Genomic DNA, 13179 nt, shown 5'->3' on the forward strand with positions numbered 1-13179 from the left:
CTCCCTGCCTGCACACCCTGCTCAGCACTCATGAAAGCTAGATGCAGGGCCACATAGAATCATACTAGCTGGAGTGGACCGGCGTTGCTCCACGCCGGCCGATTGGTTTCCCCTTCTCCCACTGCCAGCCCTGCTTCCTGCCGGCCGGTTCTCCTCCACCTGATCTCCCCCGGCCAGCCCCGCTGCCCTTCAACCAGCCCTGCTTCCAAGCCCTCCCATTCCCCTCCCAGCCAGTTGCTTTCCCACCCTCTCTCCCCCATCAAGTGTGGCTGTTTTTTGGGGTTTTTTTTAAGACTATCTGGTAACTGTAGCTACAGGGGGCAGGGCAGATGCCAGAGCTGTTGTGCACGTGGGGGTGGGGCGAGTCCTAGGGTGGGCAGGGCTGCCCCTGCAGAATAGCGGGGCAGGTTATTTTTCATTTTTACAGGTTGAGATTGGGCCCGATCAGGTCCAAAAGTACCTTAAAACCTTCTCCTGGAGGAAAGGTTATCCTGTGGAAAGTCTGGTTGTGGTAGGTCTTATAGTGTCCAAGTTATTAGAGCACAAACATACAAACATTCTCCTTTATACATTAGATTCGTGTGTTTCTGAATTCTGAGAGCCTAGAGGGAGGAGGAGAAAGGCATCTCATGCTGACTCCACCCCCAGTAGCTCCCATTGGCCAGTTTCCACCAATACCAGCTGCCTGGTTGCATGTGACCTTTCCCTCCTCCCCCAGGCTCACAACATTTAGTTCAGAGCAATAAACATGGCTCCTGCAGCTCCCCTGAGCACGTACAGGGCTGGAAGGCAGGGTCCCTCATTAAGGAAATAGGTAAGGTCTCTGAGCCAGAGCCCCTCTCTGGCACCCTAGTCCCTCCCCTCCCAACCCTCTGTCCTGCATCTCATGTAACCAAATCTTCTGCACCCCTGCTCCAGCCCCCATAGGCCTTCCCAGACACTGCATCCCCTCCTACACCTCTCCTCAGGTTATAACCCCCTTTCAGACCTTGTACCCCAACCCACTATTCCTGGTCAGAGCCGAAATTCCTGCACCCCGTCCTGCACTCCTGCCCCAGGTCACAACCCCCTCCCAGGCCTTGCATCCCCTCTTATGCCACTCCATTGCCCCAGGTCATGACTCCCTAGTTCGCCCAAACCCCCTCCCAGATTCCGTACTCCATTCTCTTACCCCAAGTTCCCTTTTGCACACAACCTCTCTCCAAGACCCCTGCACCTTCTCCATTAATATAATGGAAGAGAGTGGCCTTCAACCGCTTACCAAATTCTTGGAGAGGGCCCCCATCAAAAATTATTGCCCACCTCTGTGTTAATGGTTTAAGGTAAGAAAGGGTATGTCTAGACTGCATCCCTCTGTCGGCAAAGGGATGCAGATTAGGCAGGTCGACATTACAAATGAAGTGGGAATTTAAATATCCCATGCTTAACTTGCATAAAAATGGCCGCCATTTTTGCCAATTCAGCACTTTGTTGGCAAAAAGCAGCAGTCTAGAAGGGGATCTGTTGAGAATGAAAGCTTTTTTCGACAGATCCTGCAAACCTCCTTGCAGGAGACATAAGGGATCTGTCGAAAAAGGCTTTCTTTCTCGACAGATCCCCCTCTAGACTGCCACTTTTTGCAGACAAAGTGCTGAGTCGGCAAAAATGGCGGCCACTTTTATGCAAGTTAAGCACGGGATATTTAAATCCCCGCTACATCTGCAATGTCGATCTGCCTAATCTGCATCCTTCTGCCAACAGAGGAATACAATCTAGACATACCCTTCAGCATAAGACACTGAAATAACCCAAACATTTCATTGTAATAACTTAGAAATTCAACTAAGATGAAACAGATTATTAGGCTGATATTTCCCCCCCCCCCCCAAAAAAGGAGATTGACTGTTCCAAAGCTTAACCAACAGTAAGGAAAAATACACACTTACATGCATAAATTAAGACATGAGGATAGGGTCTAATTTGGAAGTTTAAAGATGTACTGGGTTACCAAGCTTGTTTCAAAACTCAAATACACAATGTTAACTACCCATTGTAATAGTCAAATGATGGTCAACCCATTTGCACTTTCACACACAAAGAGCATATACAAAGTGCTCCAAAATTTGACAGTAATTCACTTAACTTCCACTGACAATCAATCAAAAATCTTGTATTTTTCAACCTGATACACCTACAAGGATAAGCCTTGCCTCCTGCCAACACCATTAAGTACTGTCAGTTTAATTCATGCCAACTCATGGAAATTTTTTCCTATCTGAGCTGATATTTTCTCCTTTTTTTATTGACAGCTATCATTCCATTATCTCACATCCAGTTTAGAAAGCCTCTTCCCTAATGGAGCAAACACTCACTTCTGATAAACCAGCCAACAAAGGGAATGCTTAAGAGCAGCTATTCAAAACATCAGGTTAAAAAAGACACACAAATAGCCCAAGGACATGCAACAGAACCCTTTGCACACAGGACCCCGATCTAATTCCCATTGAAGTGGCTTCCATCCATTTCAGGTGAAGCCAGATCAAGCCCATAACGGGTAAAAATTCTAAGCAACATGGCTACAACACATCTGAGCACAACGGGGCTTTTGTGCACTCTTGTAATATGGAACTGATTATCTAGTAAAAACAGTTCAGTTACATACCTTTGTCAGAAATATTGGAAGAACCACAAAGTTTGACTGATCACTCACTGATTTCCTGCACTCCTAGAGGACTTTGCATATAATGGTTTTATAGAAGTATACAATTAAACAGAAAGCCCAGATTAAAAATACCTTATTAAATATTAAATAAAAAATACCAGATTAAAAAAAACCCAATCTTTGTTAGTGAAGACTGGTCACCCTCTGGTTTTCCCTATAGCGATCATCAATCATGTTTGTCTCAATCTTATGACAGAAATTGAAATAGTTTATATCAATATAGAAATTGAGTGAAGACTTTATGAAGTTTAGAATTTAATAAAAGGAATACTCATCCCTATTTATAGTGTGAATTGTTTGGGGGCACAAATATTTTATATTTATATACCAAGCAGCAGAATCAGGCCCCACCTGTGATTTTGAAGCCTGGCTGCAATATTAATGTGTGACAGCAATGGTATTCCTGAGTTTTGAAGGTGGAGAGAGGCAGCGGGAGGGGCGAGAGAGAGACTCCCACTGAAATCAGAACTGCATAAGTGTCTGAGGTTTGATAGTTGCACCATACCTGCATAATAAAACCTTTATGGAATTTGTTTGGAGATCAGAAAGTGTGCCAAGATAAAGGATAGGTCTTCTCTGAAAAGGGATTATATAAACATATTGCCTTTTTTTCCCACATTCCCTTGGTTTCTCCCAAGTAGTAATGGTTTACCTCATGGACAAAATTTGATTCTACTGCTTTTTAATCTCAAGAGTGCGCACAAAACTGAAACAGATTAAAGTAGGCAGCTAACTATCTTATGTGCATCTGATTTTGTTTACTAAGTTGCAGTCAGCAAAACTACCCTAAACCTAGCGCCTAAATAAGGTCTTCACACATGTAACTAAGGTCATGATTTGGCATGCAAAATCTTTACTACTGGTGTCAAGCACAAGAAATCAAGGTCCTAAAGAACCCATCCTGACTCTCAAAGCTCAGACTTCGTTTGCAGAACTGGGAGTTTGGGGAGAAACTCATCATCTTTATATTTATGTATTAAGAGATTCAAGACAGACAATGAGGAGACACTAAGAGCGAAGCTCACAATGCTATTTTTACAGTCACTATTCAGAATTGAACTGTATGTTAACATTTTGAAACAAAATAACTTATTTTTTTCCAAACCAACCTATTAAGGCAAGAATTCATTTTCCGCCTACATACAGGCTGATAGGGAGAATGAGTAAGGAAGTGTATTGTCCTCATTCACTTACCCAATAGGTGGACTAGCACCGCTGTCCAACTGTCCATCCACCACCTTTTGGTCTGTTTCTAATTCATTAATAATTTTGTCAATTTGTCCAATCATTCGATTCACCCTTTTGGTCAACCTCTTGCTCGCCTTAGACTCTTCTACCACATCTTCTTGTCCTGTTTTAGATAGCTCCTTTATCTCCTGCAAATCCTAAAGGAAACGTTTTAGCAAAAAAGCATTCATGAAGAGATAAATTTGCAACAACAAATATACTATTGTTTACACAGAAAAGCAGGAGACCTGTGCAAATAAAAAAAGTTTGGTTGCAGCAGGAGTGGAAGCAATTATTGCTGTTGTCAGTCAAGGGAAAAGTGAAATTTAGAGACTAAAAATAAAGATTAAATTCAGAAATATTCTTACCTTGTGGTTATTTCTACATGACCCTTATACAGTTGTAAGAACTCTCAATGGTTCCTCTCCTCCCAATTAAAAACCTTGTATCAATTCTAGGATTTCAACCATACATCTTTCCAGTATAGTACAAAGACTTCTTTCAGCTAGTGTTAACACCATTTTATAGATGTGAGAGAGAATCAATAAGAAATAAGGAGAGGCACTACATTTCCCTCCTATACTATGCTGCCCCTGACAGGTCACTCAGCCCATCAAGCATGGGAGTAAAGACCAGAGGCTAGCTGGTATAAAGTGTCGTCATTGCACTGACTTGAGCTGAACTTGAACAACTTACGACAAGCTGAGGGATCTGATAGTCCTGCATGACAGCATACCACACAATATTACTCCTGGAGAAATTCTGTATTACTGTGCAGTGCAGAATTTTGCAGAATTCCATTTCCCCTCCACCTCCTTCAGAATTGCTGGCTGCCACCAAAGTCCACTGGACTCTGCAGAGCCCAGCTCCCAGTGGGCAGAACACTCAGCCTGTGGGCCTGGTAACAGTCAACTCTTTGATCCCCATTCTTCTGGAAATGGGAGAGGGCCTGGGAGATGCAGCCAGCAGGGCCACAACACGGCCCCTGCTGAAACCGTAAAGAAGCTGGGAAAAGTACAGGCTCTAAGGATGCAAGTATATGGGTTGGGGGGCTACCCTGTGGCTGAGCTCTGTGGGGAGAAGAGTGCTGATGTCTGGGCCTTAGGCTGTCCAGTAGCTGGGCTCTGGAGGACTGCAGGTTTCTGCAGGTTTCACAAAACCCCCTCCAACACATTTCAATTGGAACTAGGTTGTTATGGAGGTTTATTTAACTCTGTGCTCTTAAGGGAATCTTTTTTGCCACTGTTTGTACTGTTGACATACTTGGTGACATGTAATTTGAAAAATAATTAAAATAATTGAAACTGGAGTGATAGTATGCTATTCTGACAAATAAAATAGGCAGAATTTTAAAATCTTGTGTATAGTTTTTTTTTGGTGGGGGTGCGGTGTGGAAGGGGATGTGTGTGTGTGTGTGTGGGTAGAAGGGGCACATAATTCTGTCAGGAGTGATACAACCACTGAGGAAGTAGGCCTCTACAAACAATTTCTAGCTGGGGTTAGCACCCAAAACATAAATTATAATAGTTTAAGACTAGTTTTTCTAAGAATATGTATGGACAGAGCAATTGTAGAAAGAGTCCTTCACCAACCCATTCTTACCTCACTATATTCCTGAACATCTCCTTTTAGCTCCTGAAGCTCCTCTTTTTCTTTTGTTAGCAATTTCTTCTTTTCCTTCAGTTTGGTGCAAGCATCACTCAGCATGTCAATCTCTTCCTTGGTAATTTCCTCACCCTGAAAAGTAAAATATCCAAATGGGCATATGACATATTTGTGATTTCTTCCAGAAAATAAAGACGACTGAGTTTGTATATTTATGTTTCAGAGCAGGTATAACATATAGGCCAATATGAAGATTAGTGCATGGATATTAGGTGTGTTAGAATAGTCAGTCTTAACTCTAAATAACTTTTAAAAAGTTAATTACATATACTTTTGAATACTATACTTTTCCCGTAGCCCCTCTGGCAACTTCCGAGATATTCACAGCCATATTTTCCTGTTATTTAAAAAGTGTTTCTCTCCTCCCTGTTGCTGTATGAAAGAACACAGAGGAAATGACTGACAGAAAAAACAATGAAACTGAATGTACAAGTTCTTCAATGCACAAATCAATTGAAAAATATTTTTCTTCCTCTAATCTCTTTAAATGTATATTAATCTTTGGTAATTCTTGTAAGATGAGCAGGTAACACTTTCAAGACAGTTATGTGACTAATAAATTGGTGTCTTTTTAAAATACTTAATGCTCAAAGTAAAACAATCCTAACCTTCAACTATCCCAAAATGAGAACACCGGAAGAAGGACTTAAAAAAAGGGGGGGGCGGCTCATCACAAACAAACAAAATCAAGAAAGGATAGTAATCTCTTTATCTGAAGCCAGAAAATTCAAATAAAGAAATAAACAAACATATTTACATTCATCCATAAGAAAAAAAAATAGTGTAACATAGTATTTTAGCCCGCAAAAGTAGCAGACACTGTTAAATGTGATGATTATTTGTAACACTTAGCTCTAACTGTCCATCTTATGAAAAAAATTTCACCCTGTTGCTTCATGGGAAAATTATTATTCCAAATCATCATCTTCCTTTTCACAATTCACTGATAAATGAACACTGAGCAAAAATCATAATGAACTCTTCCAATAACTAAATGACAGCTCTGACCCTTCTAGGTGAATTTGTTTGCTGACCAGTGATAAAAAGAATCAAGATTTTTTTTCCTGCAAAAGTTAGCAAGCCATCATCCATTAATATAACAGTGTCACTTTTGCTGGTCCATTTAACAATTTATTCCATTTCTGACAATGAAATATGCTTTTTTATTAACAATATCTATTTATTTTGGTATAGTCACATTTGCACAAGACAGATACTGAAAACTCAGTATTTCACAAATCAAGTATACCAGTGTGCATTTACACTTTTTAGAAACAAACTAGTCCTGAAGTTTCAATGCTTGTGTGACTGATTTTACATCTCATTTACTGCATAAGTCACAACAAGATCTCTCACTCTCACTCTCTAACCAGAGAACAGCTCACAATGTCAGAAATGAGGTTTTGGCAGGCTCTAACTTTACAGGTACAGGTTGAATCCCGCTTAACTGGGACTCTCCAGTCCGAAAGTTCCAGAATCAGAGTCCCAATGAAGGGCTGGTGGCTGGCAGCCCTGCAGCAGGGGGCTGGAGCCCAGTAGCAGGGCTGTACTGTGGCAGCAAAACTGGGAGCCAAGCAGCAGTGCTGCTGCCTGTTGGCAATGCTGCAAGGGGGGGGGGGGGTGCACAGCAGGCCTGCCCGGTGGTGGGACCACCCAGAAGCACAACCAGGAGCCTGGCAGCCCCACTGCTGCTGAGCAGCACAGCTGCCTAGTGGGACTAGGAGGCAGTGGGACTGCCCTACAGAACTGGGAGCCCAACTGGGGTCTGCCTGGCAGTGGTGCAAGGAACTGGGGAGTAAGGCTGCCTGGCGGCACACCAAGAGCCCAGCAGCCCCACGGCTGCCTCACGGAGCTGCCCGGTGAGGCTGGAAGGCAATGGGACTGCCTAAGTGGGACTGAAGTTCAAGTGGGGCTGCTGCCTGGTGGCACAAATGGACCCCAGCAGGGGGGCTGCCCCGTGGGGACAGGAGCCTAGCTGTGGGGCTGGGAGACAGTGAGGCTGTGCTTGTGGCGGCGTGGCTGCCACAGTGGGGCCAGTACCCCTCGGAAGCCAGAGGGGAGACTGGCAACGAGGCCATGTCTGGGTGGGTGAGCAAAATCCCTCATCCTAGACCAGTCTGGCACCCTCAGGACCTGACAATGGAGGTGCAACCTCTACCATCAATCTCTATTTTCAATAGAGTCCCTAAATGTATAATGTAATAAAAAAAGAAAAGTCAGAGGTAAGACAAAACAACAGTTATTTAGAACAAACTCATCCATTCATGCTGTCTTTTATTAGGTTAAAGCAGCCAGTTTAAAAGAAGCCACTAAATTGTTTCAGAAAGCATCTAAAATTACTCATTCATCTAAATCACAAAGTTTTATTGCACAAAAATATCGACTGGAAAGTTCTGACCAAATGTGTCAACTCTTTTCAGGTTCCCACATCAGATTTAGTTATCAAATTATTTTCATCCTGCCTTTCACAATCCTTTTCCACTCCAAAAATGAACCTTGGTCTACTTTGGACACATGCTTTGTTTCTGCCACATAATTATTGATATCCACATGAAACATTTCTGTACAATTTCTTCCTTGCTTCCATTAAAAAGATATCCCATAGCATTTAAACTCTTTACATGTGGGGAAAAAGGATACCATTTAAATAGATGGATTACCTTGAAGTCTCTGTTAAGGAAACAAAACCCAATTATGTTTGCTTCCCCTTCTTCATATCACAATCTAGAATTTTGGCACCTGATATTATGTTAGTTTCTTAGACTCTTCCCAAGATAACAGTGAAATTCTATTGTATACTAGGCAATATTGTTCACAGTATTCCAGATGAGAATCAATCAGTACCTTTTAAGTGACTACTCTATGTAATTTCTTTGTTGGAGTTACTCTGCTATTATTACAACCTTACATATTTTTATTTTACTAAGGAAGTGATGATTACCTACAAGCAATTTGATGTTTAAAATAGGCATTTAAAGTTAGCAGTGATGTTGGGTTTTTAGAAAAATCTGATAGTCCCATCTCCTGGGGCAACAGTGAATTTTACTATAATTTGAAAAATAAGAGTTTAGATACAAGTTATATGTAAGGGGGTTTGTAACTAGGTGGGAAATGCCCATATATATTATTTTACTCCAGAAAACACTCCCACAAATGGCAGAAAACCCAGAGTAAGCACCACTAAAATCAAATCTTTTATACAGCAATATGCTAAGTTTTAACAGAGTGTTAATCAGCTAAGTAATTCAATTTCTAACCTTAGAAATGTAAAATATGTTCTTAATCTTAGGTACCACTGCCACATTTCAAACTTTGCAGCGTGAAAGAAAATAGCAACTAGTAATGTCAGTTGTTTGAATGATTAATGTAATGCAACTACAATATGGTGCAGATACCCTACGCTACATAGTCTAAATGGAATTACAAAATCTCTCACACAAAAAACTACTACTGGGAAAAACAAAAAAAAGCAGTCATGTAGCACTTTAAAGACTAACAGGTGATGAGCTTTTGTGGGGACCCACTTCTTCAGATCATATTCTGAAAGTGAATTGGTATGACCGTTATCAGGGCTCGACAGGGCCCGCGGCGAGTAGATTTTCCAGCTGGCGAGTGCAGGGGCGGACTGGCCTGGTGGGCCGTTGTGACGGGCTGGCCGAAGCCCGCACTATGGGCGGCGCGGCCCCATCCGATCCGCCGGCTTGCAGAGGAGCACAGCGTTGCTGGGAAGGGGGAAGTGCGGCAATTCTTCCCACCAGGCTGCCTGCGTGCAGCTCTGGCGCGAGGAGGCAGGGAGGCACGCCAGGACACTGATTCTAAAGGGCCGGGGCAGCTTGGCTCTGCCTGTGTGTCCCTGGGAGCTGGCTGCGGTGTGCGGCTCCAGTCCTGCCACGGCCCCAGCCCCACTTTGTCTCCACGCCACTTGTTCCACACGCCTCCCCTGCACCCCGGACCCTCTGCTCTCTCTTCCCTGCGACCCTTGCACTCTATGCTGCCTTTACACCCCGCACCCTGCTTCCCCCGATCCCTGCCCCCTCAGCTCTGTGCTGCCCATTCCCTGCACTGCCCTTAGACCCCGATCCCTCTGCCCCTCCCGTTCCCTGCGTCCCATTCTCCGTGCCTCCACCGCACCCTGCTACCCCTGATCCCTGCATCCCTCTGGCTCTTTGCCTCCAGTTCCCCGCGCCACCCCTGTACTCCCCCACTGTTCCCTGTACCCCTCTGGCTCTGTGCTGTCCCTGCACCCTGCTCCCCCTATGGGTCGGGAGTGACGGGTGCTTGCCCATAGGGAGGAGCTGGACAGGCCAGGGAAAAAGCTGCTGTGACCCAGCAGCGAGTGAAAGGGGGACTTCACATGAAGCGCCTTTGCCTTTACGGAAAAAAATGAATGAAAATGCTATTTGTTATTTATAGGGCTAAAATGCTGGGATAAAAAAGAAAAACAAAAAAACCATTGTAAAATGCAAACATGTAAAACACAACAACAAAGGGGGGGGGGAATGTTTTGCTTGGGGCAGCAGAAAACCTAGAGCTGGCCCCTTGGGAGAAGGAGAAGGAGAAGGAGAAGGAGAAGGAGAAGGAGGAGAAAGGGACAGGGGTGCAGGAGAGACAAATGCCAGGGGGCCAAGTGCAGACAATGAGGAAAAGGGCAGGAGGGGAGGTGTCAGTGGGAGGGGGGACAGGGTGATGCTGGGAAAGGAGAGGGTAAAGGCACTGGGGGCTAGATGGGGAGGAGGAAGTGCTAGGAGAAGGCTTGAAAGAAGGGGTGGGCATGAGGAAGGCAGGGATGGAGCAAGGCATCTGTGAGGACACAGGGGAACGGAGGCAGAGGTTGGTGAGGGGGTGGGTATCAGGGAAAAAGAGAAAAGGGGGCAGGGGCAGTGAGGGAAGGGGGAGGCACCAGGAGGGTGCAAGTGTGCCAAGAGATTCTGGGGGTGAAGCAGAAGGGCAGACACCTGCAGGGGAGGGACCAGCACCAGAGAAGAGAGGCAGGGCAGGTATGTAGAGGGAGGTTTTAGGAGAGGGGATGAGGAGGGGTAGCTCTCATGATCAGAGTGGGGCTACTGGAGGAGTGGGAACAGGGCGGAGAGAAGGGCTGGCGGAGGGGGGCAGGTCTCAGGAAGGCTGAGGGCAGTGAGAAGGGCAGGAGTCAGGACAGCAGAGGGTGAGGGGTTGAGGGGCAGCAGGCACCAAGGGAGCTGATGGAGCGAGGGGAGGAGACATGGCAGCAGAGAGAAAAGGTAGAGGTTTATAAGATTTTTATTAATAACCTGGGTGATATTTATTAATAACTTATTAGTAATTACTGTTCTTATTCTTATTAGGAATTTATGCCATAAAAAAAGCACTTTTTTGGGGGGAGGGTGGCGAGTCCCTTTTTTGTCTGGCGAGTAGGGTTTTCCATAATTTGTCGACCCCTGACCATTAAATAACAGAGGGATACAATGAAAAGAGAGAAACTGACAAATCAGCTACATAGAACAGAAGGTGGGGCCAAGGGGAAAGGGTTAACAAGGAAGGAGGAAATTGCTTACTGTAAGAGTCAATTAAGTGGCTAATCTGGGGTCACTATGAATATCAAAAGGTGGGGAGGCTGTCTTTGTAATGTGTAAGATCATCATCACCTAGATTAAGGCCCATTCGCAACATATTGAATTTTAACAAATAAAAGTTCTGAGGTTTGTTTTCAATAAACCTAACAGAAACTAAAAAAATACTCATGAAGAATTCCACAGAACAAGTATTGGGGGGAGGAGAGAACGAATACTAGAGAGAATAGGGATGTTAAAATGCAATTATGTTGCAAATGCAAATGTTAATTATGAAAATTTCAGCAGTTACATGGTTACACACAGGGGAAGGGAGGAAGGCAGATACAGAGGCAGCAGAGTGGGGGTGGGGGCAGGCATGGGAGCCAATATATGGGGGAAGAGGGAGCTGACTTAAGCTTATGGAAAAGTTTCCTCAATTATGACAGAATGCTGGAAGTCAGAGCACAATCACCTTTTCAAACAAGATTTTCTATAGGGCAAATCTGACAACCACGGATCAACATAAATAGGATAAACTAGTCATTTGTATGTGTTGAGAGCCATTTCCTGATTAATGACTGCTTAAAAATATTGTAACTATGTTCTAGATTTTTTGGGATTGTTAATAGTTATCTTTATAGAGAGTTCTCTGAAATTAGAGTCAAGTATCATCTGACGAAGTGGGTCTTTGCCCACGAAAGCTTATGCTCTTACACTTCAGTTAGACTATAAGGTGCCACAGGACTCCTCGCTGCTTTTGAAATTAGAGTGTTGCTGTTCACTATTTTGTTCTATGAAAGCGAGGTTAGTTTTCCGTGTATGAATCAGTATCCTAGTATGTCAGTTTTCAAGATCACAAAATAGGTGACAGATAGAATCCAAAAAAACCTTTTATAGTATATTTTCAATAAATTCAGATTACAATAATGCAACAAAACATACAGTATTGCTACTCATGATTGAGATGGTTCCTTCCTCTCTGTATTGAGTTTCCTCCACAAAACAGTCTGGGTTTTGCGAAGCTTGTAAAATTCTTCTCTTAACATAGTACAGGTTGAAACTCTCTAATCCTAGACACCTGGGACCTGACCTGTGCCAAATCAGAGAACTTGACGAATCACAGGTGGTCAATATTGTCTAGCAGCATTATCAGCACTTCAGCTGCTCACTAGTCTCTTAGAAGAGATTTAGGGGTAAATCAGAGCTAAACAGCAGCATAGAACTCTGAAAGCCAGGACTGTAGGCTGTAAATAGACTTTATGGGATTGCAGGAAACTTGGCCACATCCATAATAAATGGATATCCAGCTAACTAAAGTCATGCCAGACCACAGATGCTGGCAGACCAGAGAGTGCCGAACTAGAGAGGTTCATCCTGTATATGTATTTTAAACCCAAGATCCAGCAAAGTACTTATATTCATGTATAAATACTGTGCTTGCTTGGGGACAGTGAACTATCATCTAAGCCCTATACACTCCGCATTTTATAACATTACCCTTCAGCTATTCAAATCTTCTATTAAGTAGCTAAATGATGAAATGGACACCCCAAGAATGTTTTCCTTTCATCTTGACCAATTGTTATCTGTTTAGCAAAATGCCACATAATGCCCAAGGGTGTTATACAAACAATTAGTAACATTAAAAGTGGAAGTGCAGAGGTCTACTATTTTCCTCAAATCACTGAACTGTGTTGAGGAAATTCATTTGTCTCTAAAGACAGTGATATTTTTGTACTGTATCATAAAACCGGTCTTTGATACTAAAAAATTACCTTAATGCCTTCTAACACTGGTGCTGTATCTATCAAGGTCTCTGTATGCTTTGTCAAATCCACACTAGTCAATTCCTGTTCAGTCTCCACAGCTATCTGGCTTTTCTTTACATGTTCGGCAGCTGCTTCAAGGTCCACTGCAGAATCCACCTCTTTCTGAATTTCAAAACCACATTAACAAAGGCACTGATTAATACAAACCTGCATTATGTTTTTCGGTTTTCAGAATTATCTGCTTAATTAGATACAGGTTACAAGCAGGGATGTGAAAGATTAACAA

General features: G+C 43.4%; 1 protein-coding gene across 2 annotated transcripts in view; it reads right to left on the reverse strand.

Annotated features, from left to right (window-relative positions):
• Window positions 1–13179, reverse strand: part of LETM1 (leucine zipper and EF-hand containing transmembrane protein 1) — a 62475-nt gene that overhangs the window by 12316 nt on the left and 36980 nt on the right. For both annotated transcript variants that reach the window (XM_075930895.2, XM_006134732.4), the window contains exons 10-12: window positions 12900–13055; window positions 5531–5665; window positions 3896–4086 (exon numbers count right to left, since the gene is read on the reverse strand). In XM_075930895.2, the coding sequence (XP_075787010.1) occupies window positions 3896–4086; window positions 5531–5665; window positions 12900–13055 (482 nt within the window). The remainder of the gene's footprint in view (window positions 1–3895; window positions 4087–5530; window positions 5666–12899; window positions 13056–13179) is intronic.

Source organism: Pelodiscus sinensis, chromosome 4, assembly GCF_052426305.1.
Source record: "Pelodiscus sinensis isolate ZL-2025 chromosome 4, ASM5242630v1, whole genome shotgun sequence".
Classification (NCBI taxonomy): Eukaryota; Metazoa; Chordata; order Testudines; family Trionychidae; genus Pelodiscus; species Pelodiscus sinensis.